The sequence below is a fragment of the Natrix helvetica genome (genome assembly GCF_964273705.1).
Source record: "Natrix helvetica genome assembly, chromosome: 3".
Lineage (NCBI taxonomy): Eukaryota > Metazoa > Chordata > Lepidosauria > Squamata > Natricidae > Natrix > Natrix helvetica.
The window spans coordinates 147731808-147746068 of NC_138549.1; the positions used below are offsets into that span (position 1 = coordinate 147731808).

The 14261-nt window shown below is 36.4% G+C and overlaps 1 protein-coding gene across 4 annotated transcripts in view; it reads left to right on the forward strand.

The window, feature by feature from the left end:
• DHX35 (DEAH-box helicase 35) overlaps positions 1–14261 on the forward strand; it is a 38964-nt gene that overhangs the window by 14452 nt on the left and 10251 nt on the right. For 2 of the 4 annotated variants that reach the window (XM_081948880.1, XM_081948881.1), the window contains exons 6-15: positions 972–1033; positions 1912–1981; positions 2650–2709; positions 4418–4530; positions 4700–4927; positions 5856–5952; positions 9188–9346; positions 10201–10411; positions 12117–12241; positions 14123–14177. In XM_081948880.1, the coding sequence (XP_081805006.1) occupies positions 972–1033; positions 1912–1981; positions 2650–2709; positions 4418–4530; positions 4700–4927; positions 5856–5952; positions 9188–9346; positions 10201–10411; positions 12117–12241; positions 14123–14177 (1180 nt within the window). The remainder of the gene's footprint in view (positions 1–971; positions 1034–1911; positions 1982–2649; positions 2710–4417; positions 4531–4699; positions 4928–5855; positions 5953–9187; positions 9347–10200; positions 10412–12116; positions 12242–14122; positions 14178–14261) is intronic. The other 2 variants (XM_081948882.1, XM_081948883.1) reach the window with 1 other exon arrangement.

Below are 14261 nucleotides of genomic sequence, written 5' to 3' on the forward strand. Positions count from 1 at the left end.
GGGGGAATCCCTGCCCACCGCCCACATGTCCGTCACATGGTCCAATCGAGCACTGTCCCAATTGGAGATACCTCCCAATCACACCACTCCAGGTGCAGGGCAGGATGTCCTTGACTTGCAGAGAAAGGAATGTTATTTTGACTATATCTACCCCACTTTATACAATCTACACAGCATGCAATGCTGTGGGAAACTCCCAGTTTCCCACAGCAATAAATGTGGCAGACCTGAAATCCTAATGCAAAAGATCTGCAAAAGATTCCAGGTCTGACAGCAGTCATGTGAATTTTCCCCTAATTGCTGGTTAAAAAAAAGCCCATTGTGAAAGCTGAATTCACTTAACAACTGTATTATTTGCTTAATGACTATGTGATTCATTTAACAACCATGGTGATCTGCCATAAACATGGTCATAAAATCAGGTCTGATTTGACTTATTACAGCAACAACCTATAGTGGAAATGCTGGTCCTAATTCTGGTTGTAAGTTAAGGACTACCTGTGGGGCCACTTTCATACTTAGTTAGGTGAGTCCAGGGTGGTTATTCCAAAGTCCAGGGTGAATATTCCAATATTCCAAAGCACATTTAAATGATTTTTAAAAAATGTCAGATTTGTTCATTAGAGATGGGCAGCCAATTTATTTAAATAAATGGGTGATTATGTGCTGTAAATACTGCCTTTTGTAATTCAACCATTATCCTTCTTTCCCACTGCAGCCAAGACAATATTTTGTGCCATGTAGCATTCTCAACTATCACTTTTTTCCTTTATGTTGTTTGTCCTTCTCCAAACCTTCAGTTTCTTCCAGGCATTCCTTGTCTTCTGCATACATGCTACTGCTTTGTATAAAAGAGACACTAATCTCTGAACCCATGGAAGTAGATGAAATTTCTTACCAACTGCTGCAATTTGGGGCCATGAATCTTGTTTCAGAACAAACATAGATGGGTTTTTGTTTGTTTGTTACAGTTTCTGACAGATGGAATGCTGGTCAGGGAAATGATGGCTGACCCATTACTAACCAGATATAGGTAAACACACTGGTTATTGTTAAGCTATTGATGGTCATACTTTGCTTCGTCTGTGTTCATTTCTACCTTTCTTTGTTACTTTGTTTTATTTTCTTATTTTTGTTGAATGTAGATTGTAAATGTTTGAGGACTAATCTTGTATTCAGAGTTTTGTTTATTATTTCAATAAATCAAATACTATAATGATAGTGACTGACTGACTGATTCACTGTTTGTCTACCTATCATTTATCTATACACACACAAACATAGACACAAATCATAAGAGATGTCAGAATGCCATCATTAGATAAGCAGTTTTTTTACATTCCTACTGTCTTTCTGAGTTTTGCTACAATACATACCACATATTTATTCATTTGTATTAACATTTTTCTTATATAATTAAACATTAACTCCTATAACAAAAACAACTTCTATTTTTCTCTCCTCCTGTGTACTCAAATATATTTTGGTCACATTATTTAGTAGCTCAGATGGAAAATAAGAATCCATTTGATTAATTGACCCGTTTTTGCTGGGAGAATAATATAGCTAGATGTAGCCCAAGAAAAGTTTTTCAGATTGCAATTCTTGAATAGTTTCTACAAAAGTCTGATTTAGATACGTAGGCTATACTTGGCTTTCTATTAATTATTTTAAGTTCTATTTTTTTAGAATTTAGGTATAATTTATTAAGTTTTGTTGTAACTGTTGAAGTTTTTAAAGTTTGGGAGTCACAAGTGTGTAACATCAGTTTAGTTATATGGTTTTCATAATAACTGTGGCTATTAAATCATGAATTATATTTGTTAACTTGGTGCTGTCAAGCATGTTTAACATTCTGATGAACATTTCATGATTGGGATCTTTAAAAAAAATATTTTGGCTTTTATTTAGTGTCATCATGTTGGATGAAGCTCACGAAAGAACTTTATATACAGATATTGCCATTGGCTTATTAAAGAAGGTTAGCATTCTGACTATATTTTTTCATAACTCTTTTTGCAACCATTGAGCTGGGAACAAAGCGAATATTTACAATTACTTTGTTGCTGTAGGCTGCAATCTTGCTTATATCTTGTCAATTCCAGCCATTTTAAGGCTCTTATATTCAACCTATATCAAGAATGGAAATTTGGGGCCCTAATAGAAGTTGTTGAACTACTGTTCCCAGTATGGCCAAAGGAGGTGCTGTGGAATATAATTCTGTATTTGGAAAGCTATGTGTACTTCCCTCCTGGTATGTTGTTGTGATTTTCCAGTATCAAGAACATGAGTGCTATGGAGAAAATAGCATAGTATCACTGTGCAATGTTGCTTAGTAATTTTTTTGGCAAGATATATCAAGGATGATGGTTATTGTAAAGATTGCATACTTCTTTTAAATTAAGATACCTAACTGATCATCCAGAAGAGGAGAATCTATGCCATTAAAAACTAATGTCAATTTTAGGTGAATGGATCCTTCTATGAGAAAATGAGAACAAAAACTGATTTTATAATTACCTTGTATTAGTCTGATATGTAGTATTTATACGTAAATATAAAATATGCCAGTACTTCTCATCAATGTTAATTTTAGATTTTTTTGATATTTGATTGTAACTGAACAGTCTTTAATATTTTTCCCTATAGGTTCAGAGAAAACGAGGAGAGCTTCGCTTGATTATAGCATCTGCTACACTGGATGCTGAGGTAGGTGACTGTCCAGAAGAGTATGTTAGAAAGACGAAGCAATATACATGTTTAGTTGTGATCTATCCTCTACGATGCAACATGTAAGAGTTTCATCCATATATTTGGGTACAAATGCATAGTCTTCTGGGAACATAATGCTGTGAGTATAAGCCCCACCAGAGTAAATGGTGGATTGTTTAGAAGCAGTGATTTTGTTCAAATGATTATTTTACAGGGGACTTTGTAATGGAGACTGTTTTAAGCCTTAGGAAGATAAATGGATCTTTTGATGCACTTGGAAATTAGTTCTGAATTCGGACATTAATTCATGCTATCTTGAGAAGACAAGATAGACATGCTATCTTAATTTGGGGGCAATTCATTCATCTCTAGTGATTCCCATTCCAAATCACTGTCTGAATTCTTCCTCGCCACCCCCTTCCCTGCTTCCCTGGCAATAAAAAGAGGGGAGAAGATCTTCCTCCAGCCCTCACAACTCTTTTTTTCCCATAGTTAGTTCTTTTAAAACACAACAACATAGTTGTGTAAATATGGTTGACCAAAAGTGCTTGCCTCAAGAAGGTCCATTTCCCAGTGATCTTTGTCTTGGAAATGTACTCATGCCAGCCCGGGTAATGAAAATAAGCTTTGTGAGAAGAACATCATACTAAGATTTGTGTTTCTCGGTTAAAAAAAAATGTTTGGATGGCTTTATTTCTCCTAGCTGAGTCCTGAAAACCATGATTAACCTCAGAAGTATTTAACTGACAATGGTTATCCTGTATAAAGCTTAAAGGTTTTGGTTATGTTATCTCTGCAAAGGAAAAGGAATACAGGCATTCCTTTTCAGAAGCCGTTAGAAAACCTGCAAAATGGCATCTTAAGTTTCCTTTAATATAGATTCTTTGTGTGTGAGTGACTTATTGAATAAATGGCTGCTTTTATGTTCTTTCAGTTCTGTCTAATTTTCTTACTCATTAAAAATTAAAAGGCTGCAATTTTTGTTTGCCAGTGATAATTGATGGAAAATAATTATCCATTAGTAATGTAAGTAGTAAATAAAATTCTGTTATTCATCACAGTAAATGTCTTCAGAACATTAATTATTGGACTAAGTAAATCTAGAAAAGAAATACAGGCCACACTGCTAATTTGAAAAATTTGAGTTGTATTTCATATGGTTAGTATTTTATATCCTTGTGTTTTATAATACATTATGTGTCCACATCGAATGTAGAAAGTAGCTTAACTGCATATTTAATGTGTGTCAAATATGCAAATTAAATCTCATATATTTATATATACGTATAAATTTGCTTCCCCCTAATTATAATAGTAACTGTTAAATTTACATTTTTATGAGCAAATTGTTATTTTTAAATTTACTAAAAACGTTGGATATATGTTCTTCTTTTTTAAAAAATGGATAATTTATTGGTCTCATTAAATCAAGGTCAAAACTAAAAATGTTACTAAGATTGCAAGAGAGACAGACATAGATATATAGAAACATATAGATAAATATGCTAGTTATATATATGCTTTATTAACTATTTGATATTATTTTGAAAATGCACTGCTCGAAGTAAGGATTTGGTTCCAGAAAACAAATCCATGTTTTTATTTTAAACTTAAATATTTGTCCTTGGATTCCCAGTATTTGATAAGTGTTTGCTTCATTTAGCTGGTGTTGTTGGTGATGATGATTTTACTGTCCTTACTTTAGAAATTTAGGGATTTCTTTAACCAAAATGAGAGCAGTGACCCAAGCAAAGATACCAGCATGATCCTTACTGTGGAAGGACGGACGTTTCCAGTGGACGTCTTCTACATTCAGAGGTCTGTTCCTGTTTAATGCTTAAGTGGTGGTTAGAAGAGAAGTCTGATTGAGAAAGGAAGATTAAATGAATCTTTTAGGTATTCTTGGGCTTTGTTACCAACACATTTAGGATATAAACCTAAATCCTGTTTTCCAATTGACTGTATCTCTCTCCTATTTTGTGAGCAGCAGGCGCAGACTTGAGTGGAGGAGGGCTTCAGGAACCTTCCCCCGTCCCCTTCTGCACCGGCCAGCTGGAGCAGACTTCAGACAAGTGCTACGGGGGCTCGGTGGAATCTTCATGCTTTTCCTCCCCTGGAATCTTAATTCTCCCCTTCCCCCTCCAAAGAAGGGCTATGGGCAAGCTTGGCAGCAACTTCATGCCCTCCCTCCTCCTCCACAGAAGGAGATGGAAAGGTCCGGTGGCAGAAGTGGGCTTGTTCTTTACCTATGCATCCAGATGCTTGCTTTTGCACTTGTGCTAAGCAAGAAATGTGGATGTTCATAGATGGATAATCTTTTGCTTGTCCCTTTATGTTCTTGTAACATCGCTACTTTTACAACTGACTGAAGTGAGAAGTGTTGAAGTTAATTGTTATAAAACATTCAGGAAGAGTAGCCGTATTAATCTATAATAGATAAAACCTGTTCTGTAGCCCTTTTGAAGTAAAAGTATTATTTCTGTATGAGCTTATTTCATTAGCTTTATAAAGTAATATGTACATACGAATATACTGTAATTTAGTCAGTTCTTTTTTACTTTGAGTGCTACGTGGAATGACATATTAGGCACTGGAATCTAGATGTTCCACCACATTCTACTTCAAATATTTTTAAAATATTTCCTTGTGTGAGCCTGCCCATTCCAATTCTATGATAAAGAGATACGCTTGGGTAAGATACCTTGTGTATGATAACAACAATTTTAATTCCTACTTCCTTGTTGAAAGTTGCTTGTGGGCAAATAGTTACTGAAGGCCATTAGAACCAGATTTAAAAACTCGATATAGATTAGTCAGATATGCTACATTTGATTGTATATTGATTTTGCATTGTTTAAAAATTAGATTTTTAATAATATCCTGAAGGATACTTACTGTTTGTTCAACTATTTTTCCTACTTATGTGGAATAACATTTTAAGCATGTGTATATAAATTGAATTATAGAATGTTAGTAATATCAAATGTTTTATGAAGAAAACTGAAAAGAGTAGTTAGAGTTAATTTTTTGATCCTGTTAAAAGGATCAAATCTATTTGTATTTTCTTTATTCCTGGTGATAAATAGAAATAGTACTATACTTTATTGGGAAATTTATTATGTTTATCCCCTTTCCCCTAACAGTCCTGTTCCAGATTATGTGAAGTCAACTGTGGAAACGGTCATGAAAATTCATAATTCAGAAGGTGATGGCGATATACTGGCGTTTTTAACTGGCCAGGTAGATGCAAAATAAATTGTCTTCTTGAAATTATTGGTTTGATGTAAATAATATGTTGACTTAATTTCATACAAGATTGCTGTTCACATCTAACTTAAAATATTGATTATATTAGACTTCCAGAATCTAGCGACTGAGAGAAGGCTACTGAATTATAATATTGGACTCTATTGCAGCAATGGTGAACCTTTTTTGGCTCGCGTGCCATAAGTGGGGGGAGCGCAGGAGGGTCATGTGCGGGCGTGCCGGACCCATAATGCAATGCGTGACCCCCAGTGCGCATGCGCGCACTACAAGTGCGACCCCCCATTTTTACATGCTTTTTTCACCCTCCCCAGGCTCCAGAGGCTTTATAGGAGCCTGGGGAGGGCGAAAGCAGCCTCCCCCGCCGTCCCGGATGCCCTTGGAGGGTCATTTTAAGCGCTCCAAAGGCTTCAGGGGTCCGGAGGCTTCCCTGATGCCTCCGGAGGGCGTCCTGGGGGGCAGGGGAGGCTGTTTTCGCCCTCCCCAGGCTCCTATAAAGCCTCTGGAGCCTGGGGAGGGCGAAAAATGGCTTTAAAAAAGGGTGAACTCAGCCCGCGTGCCCTGACAATTGGCTCCGCGTGCCACCTGTGGTACGCGTGCCATAGGTTCACCATCACTGTTCTATTGGCCAGGAACAGGGGTTGGAAAGAGCCACAAACATCCTAACCAATTCTGGAGTTGACCGGAAGTCCGGTTCCCCCACCATAGAATCTCCTCCTAGCGCAGCATCCTTTTTCCTCTACCTGTCCTATCCGAAAGCCCTATCAATTGTGGAGCCAACCAGCAACAGGGAGCCGCAGCAGAGGGATGAAAGAGCCACGGGTTGCTGACCCCTGGCCTGGAATGTTGTGATTTGTGATTGAGGTCTAACAGGAGGATATGAGACAAGGAAAATGTATGTATGTATATGCACATGAGAGACACATAGACACTTGAGGCAGTGCAAATATCAAATGTAAATATTTAGGCATTTTCTTTTAATAAAATGTATTTGCCTATTTTAGAATAATAATAAACAAGAGTGAGTAATCTATTAATATTTCTTCCCTGCCTGTGGTGCAGCAAATAAAGTTGCAGTTCTGCAGAACTTCCCTTTTGCTTTCAGTGGGTATAAGGTCATGTAGAGAAATGCATAATGCAGGAAACCTGTTTTGTTCTGAACCTGGAACAAACCAAGGCATTTTCAGAGATTTTGCCAAACTCTTTTGAAATGGCCATTGGTCAGCAGAAACAAACCTAGGAGTTTTTAGCTGTTCTGGTTTAGATAAGGGTATCTCGACTTCAGCAACTTTTAGGAGGTATGCATTTCAACTTCTAGAATTCCCCAGCCAGTTGAAATCCAGGCTTCTTAAAGTTGGTGAAATTGAGGGACACCGATTTAGATGAAACAGATTGAGTTGAGCAAGGCTGATGTGTATTGTTCGTTCTGTTTCCTTCTCTGTATCACACACTAGTCTGCCCTCTACAGTCTTTCTCTTTCCATCTACTTTCATTTGCCAGTGTCCTTGGCATTTTCCCAAACTTTCCGTCAACCATCTCTGCCCGGAACAAAAGCAAACCTATTTAAATTTGTGTGTGGAACAAGGCACAAGAAGCACGTGTGCCAGTTCAATACCAGAAAGTAGCACAGAGTGGTTTGTGCATGAACATTTTACGATTGTTTGCTACCCAGAATTACTTGTCCAAAATGGGTGGCTATAAAAATTGAATAAATAAAATAAAATAAATGTGTGCTTCTAATCTTTACTCGTGGTGTTTATTGAACACCACTTATTTTTGAAATTAAGACAAGTTCTTCACTTATAGCTTTAATAGATCAAGGCAACAGCATATATAGAGGTCGGGATCTGAGGTGCAGAAGTATGTGGGATTACCACATTTTTCTATCTGAAAAATTTGTAGGATATGATACAACATGGATTGTATTTGTCATAATTATATTTATGACAATTGTAGGCCTGCTTCACACACAACAATATTGCAACAATAAATTGGATGGACTGCACTTCTAGCAGTTTTTATTTTATGAAGAAATATATTTCTTTGCATTTAGACAACACGTAATCCTCACATAGATGGTTTAAGGGAAAATACAACTTTCCTAACCTATTAGGTATGTAAACGCTGCATGCCAGCATATTTCAGAGTATTTGAAAAGGCCATTCCTGTTGTTGCAAAAGGGTAGTACTCTTCACAAACTTCCATTTGTGAAGTTGCCCATTCTTTTAATAGGTGGAATAAGACCTACCTGACTGTTTTCACATGTTAAGTGATATGCATTTATTTGATCACTGGGGAACAGAATAGCAGTATTCAAATGTCCTGAAGTATATACCGTATGAAATATCATATATGAAAATTTGGGGATTTTTTTTTTTTTTTTTGCAAAAGACCAGAAATCATAATTTGGAATGAGATGAAAAATAAGAAGAAATAAGAAAAATAAGAGATAAGGCATATTCTGCCTCTGTGAACTATTTTTTTCACAAATGAGAATAAAAAAGAAGTCATAGTAGTCAAATAATTGAAACATTTGTCTTGACGGTTCTACCAAAACATTTGTGCAAATCTAAAGATGGCAAAAATCTAAAGAAGACTGAAAAAGAAGGTGTACCTAATTTCAAAGGCCACATATATATTGTGTGTGTGTGTGTATATATATATACACACACACACACATACAATATATATATATATATATATATATATATATATATATATATATATATATATATATATATATATATATATATATATATATATATATATATATATATATATATATATATATATCCTTTGAAATTAGGTACACCTTCTTTTTCATATATTATAATATATTAAATTATATTTAAACTAAAAATGAAAAGAAAAACCCCAATAATTTATACTTCGTTTTCTGTTATCCATTTTGTATGAAGTCCTCTAAAAACAGCCATAATTGATGGTTGTAAAAGGCTCTAGTTTGAAAAATTCCCATTCTGATCTCTCTATTGGACTGTAAAGTGTTGTGGTGCATTGGAAGAAAATCACTTTGATGTTTAGCATCTTAATAACACAATTAACTGGCCTTTTTAAGATCATGGACGGGGAATTTTTTTTTATGAGAAGCTAGATTAGATGTCTCCTTTTAAAAATAATTCAGCCCCATGATATGCTCTTGAAGGTACAGTAAATATAATTTAATCTGTCAATCACTCAACTACTTTTCTAGGAAGAAGTAGAAACAGTTGTTTCTATGTTGATAGAACAAGCTCGAATCATCGCTCGCACAGGCATGAAGAAGCATCTGCGTGTCCTTCCTATGTACGCTGGATTGCCTGCTACTGAGCAGATGAAAGTTTTTGAAAGGATGTCTCATAATGTGAGAAAGGTAAAAGTAGATACTTGTTGTTCTTAAATGTAATTGCCAAGCCTCATGCCTGTATTGAGGCTGTAACTCCCAGTATTTCCAGCATAAACATCCTCGACAGAAATGATAGAACATTACAGTATTGGTATGTTAAAGGATGCCAAGCTGGTGTGTGTGTGTGTGTGTGTGTTTGGGTGTTTGTAGTACCCATCTTCTTCTACTTACTTTGTTAGGATAGGATATGCATGTTTTATATTATACTTGCACAATATAGAGATTATTATATTTTATATTATGCTCAAAAATATATCATCTGCTGGGACATTCCAGATCATAATTTGGCTGTTAGAAAGACTGAATGCAAACCAGACAGAATTGGCTCTAGTGGTATATTGTTAAACATGCGACCCTTTCTTCGGCATCAGTCCTTTTTTCTCCCCCCGCCCCCCCACTTAATTATGAACTTTCCTTTTCAATATCGGGTGAAAGAACAGTTCTTAATTTTATTTTTTAAGAAGGAAAGCAGCAATGTAGCTTTTCATCTAACTGTTAGACTATTTATTCTGGGAACTTTATCTACTGTAAGGGCTGTAATTTTGTCTGTAGAAATCTGTTCCTAATCTGCAGTTTGTACAGATTTAACATGTACAAAATATTGCTTTAGTGAAAAATTTTCAGTGTTTTAAAATGGCTATTGCTTTTACGTGTCATTAGTCAAAATGGAATAATCAGCATTTCTTACAGTTCTAGTTTTGTTTAAAAATTTTTGTGGTTTTTTTTTTAAAGCAACCCTTCAAACAAGCCACAGTTGTTATATTCTCAAACTTACCTAGTTGTTTATGAGGTAAGAACTGATTTTTACCTTTACCTTTCAGGTGATAGTGGCTACTAACATTGCAGAAACCTCTATCACAATCAATGGCATTTCATTTGTCGTTGACTGTGGCTTTGTGAAGCTTCGTGCATATAATCCCAAAACAGCCATTGAATGTCTTGTGGTTGTTCCAATCTCGAAGGCCTCAGCTAATCAGAGAGCTGGTCGTGCTGGACGGAATCGCTCAGGAAAATGTTACAGACTTTACACAGGTAGAGTGTAAAGTCTTATTAGTGGAGTTTTAATTTATTGTCAATAGTTTCATAATCGAGCTGTTTAATTTAGAATTATAATACAATACAATAGCAGAGTTGGAAGGGACCTTGGAGGTCTTCTAGTTCAACCCCCTGCCTAGACAGGAAACTCTATACCATTCCAGACAAATGGCTATCCAATATCTTCTTAAAGACTTCCAGTCTTTAAGCATTCACAACTTCTGGAGGCAAGCTGTTCCACTGATTAATTGTTCTGTCAGGAAATTTCTCCTTAGTTCTAAGGTGCTTCTCTCCTTGATTAGTTTCCACCCATTGCTTCTTGTTCTACCCTCAGGTGCCTTGGAGAATATTTTGACTCCCTCTTCTTTGTGGCAACCCCTAAGATAATAGATTCAACTTCATTGTATATATTTTGCATTAAAAAAATCCTTAATAAATGTTGTTGAGTTGTTGAGACTCTAGAAAGAGTGCAGAGAAGAGCAACAAAGATGATTAGGGCACAGGAGGCTGAAAATATAAAGAACAGTTGCAGGAACTGGGTATGTCTAGTCTAATGAAAAGAAGGACTTAGGGGTGACATGATGGCAGTATTCCGATATCTCAGGTGCTGCCACAAAGAAGAGGGAGTCAAGCTATTCTCCAAAGCACCCGAGGGTAGAACATGGAGCAATGGGTGGAAACTAATCAAGGAGAGAAGCAACCTAGAACTAAGGAGAAATTTCCTGACAGTTAGAACAATTAAACAGTGGAACAACTTGACTCCAGAAGTTGTGAATGCTCCAACACTGGACATTTTAAAGATGATGTTGGATAACCATTTGTCTGAAGTGGAGTAGGGTTTCCTGCCTAGGCAGGGGGTTGGACTAGAAGACCTCCAAGGCCCCTTCCAACTTGTTATTTTATTCTAAACTGTTCTTTATGCAGATAATTAAAAAATATTTCACAATACTGTACGAAAATACATAGAGGTAATTTTGTTGATAATCCACCTTCCCACCCCAAAATAGAATTTCATGGTTCATTTTTAATTTCTCTTCCCTATTATGTGCCTCAATATGTTATGGAAGCAGATTCTCCCGTAATTTCCTTTTCTTGAAATCCTTAATATCTTCATAATGCTGAACAAGAGTTTGTATTACAGAATGCTTCAGGGAAACATTTCTTTATAGCCAGATAACTCTTCCTTGAGAGCCAATTTGGTGTAGTAGTTAAGAGGTCAGGCAAGAAACTGGGAGAATCCTAGTTCTGTCTTAGGCACAAGTCAGTTGTGTAACCTTGGACTTGCCACTCTCTCAGCCCTAGGACAGAGACAGTTCTTGCCAAGAAAACTATAGAGACTTCTCCAGACAGACACCAGGAATTAATATTGATTTGAAAACTAGTGCCTGTCCCCACCCCATAAATGTTCCTTACTATATTCTTCTGGCTCTGTAAAATTATATTGCAGATGAAGATTTTGCCTGCTTTTAGTATGTGGTGATAGTGCACAAGTAGGGAAAAATATGTAGCTGCTTTAATGATTCAAAAAGAGCTGCTTTGTATGTGTTTCGGTACATTCTAAAGCACCACTTTTAAAACGACCATCTTATTTTCAGTTGGAACACATGAATTTAATATGCATTATTAATTGAGTTGTGGAATCTTATAAGTGGAAGGATTCATGTTTAAAACGTAATCACGAAGAACTTTGCTTTCTCCATAGAGGAAGACTTTGAGAAGTTGCCACAGTCCACCATTCCTGAAATGCAACGCAGTAACCTGGCACCGGTTATATTGCAGCTTAAGGCATTAGGAATTGACAATGTGCTTAGGTTTCCCTTCCTCTCAGTAAGTAAAAGAACCTTGTTTAATCTTTTGTATTTAACATATTCCGTGTACAGTTGAAGACCCACCTGTACAACTTCCGTGTACAGTTGAAGACCCACCTCTTTCAATTATCCGGCCTGGCTCAACCGTAATTTTTTCATATTCCTCCTGACTGTCTTTTTTAAATTTTAAATTTTTATTGTATATTGGGTTTTTATTAAACGGGGCATGTTAATGGTGTTAATTTGTCTAAATGTTTTAATCTATTACCTCCTCCGTGCATGTATGTCTTTGTATATATGTATGTTTATATATGTCTTAGTGTACGCCGCCCCGAGTCCTGCCCGGAAAGGGAGCGGCTAATAAATCCAAATTTATTATTATTATTACTATTATTATTATTATTATTATTATTATTATTATTATTATTATTATTATTATTATTATTATTATTATTATTATTATTATTATTATTATTATTATTATCATCATCATCACCAGGAGAAAAAAGAACTCTTCAGATCTCCTATCCTTTTTCATAGTATCTCTATTTCCCACCATTCTTCAATATGGGAAGGTTTATTATGGTAAACCCTAACCATAGCACAATATGAAAATGAATGATGCAAAGTGATGAGGATGTTAGACGTGGGCCATAAAGACCCACAGCAAAGCACCTGGGTGGCCTTTGGATCAGCCACTCCACTTACTTTGCAATGTTTTATTGTATGAATCAAAATAGGGCAGATCCCAAAAGCTGTTTCCCTTTTCATTGCATGCTTTTCATACATCAGTTTAATATTACTTTGCTTCAGCCTACATGTACCAGCATAACTTCAGTGAGGTTTGCAGAAAAACCTCGGATCCAAGATAGCTACGTCTAGTTCCTTTGTAGACCTGTATGTGTTTGGTGCAGTGCTCTACAAACAGAGAAACTGCACGGATACCCAGTTGGTTGCATTAAACAGGATTCAAAATTATGTGAAAATAAGTATACATGTATTTCGAATTCTATGAAAAAATATTTCTCTTCAGATTTTATAAATGTTTGCTTCTCTGAATGCTGTCAGAGCTTCAGCTGGGTTCTTTAGATATTAAAGAGGTTTGAGTGAACGAATGACACCAATGATTGGTGATAGTCTCACTTATTTCATAAAATCACCCAGCCTAGGTATCTTCCTGGATGCATGACTCCTGCTGGAAGCCATGGTGGCAGCCATGGTCAGAGGCCCTTTGCACAAATTCATCTTATACACTAACGGGCCATTCGTGGACTGGAAGCCTTGCTCATAATCGCTCATGCTTTAACTACTTCCTGTTTGGATTGCTGCAATGCTGTCTACATGGGGCTGCCATTGAAGACCATCCAGAAACTGCAACTGATCCAGAATGCAGTGGCACACATAGTTTTGGGTGCCCCACAGATCACCCACCATATTTAAAGCTGTGTCAGCTGCCCTGGCTCCCAATTGTTATCCAGGTGCAATTCAAGGTTCTGGATGACTTTTAAAGTCCTACAGAGCACAGGGCCAGGTTACTTTGAAGACTAAGTCTTCCTGAAGATATTTGCATGTCTTACTAGATTGCATAGTGTGCTCCCCTATGCTCTTCCACTTAAATGTTGCTATATAATGGGAAGTTGGAAGAAGGCCTTCCCAGTGGCTGTCCTGCCTCTTTAAAAAAGCCTCATAGCACCAATACAAGACATGGCTCTTCCTCCAAACATTGTCTTTTGAGTCGCAAAGTGGACTCTTCTTTAATCTGTGCCAAACTTTTTGAAGCCAAGTAGATTACAGTAGAAGACTAGCGATTCCTTCTTGAATTCATAGAAAGATGGGTTTCTAAATTGAAAATATCCTTCTATAACAAACAGAGAAAATTATATTACTACTTTTTCTCTAGCCTCCACCAGCTCAGTCAATGGTGCAAGCTCTGGAGCTGTTGTATGCCTTAGGAGGTAAGATGGTGTCTTTGTTTATTTTTAACTCTAGAGGGAGTGAAAGGTATGCATGTTATTGCCTTTACACGTAGGTACTATTTA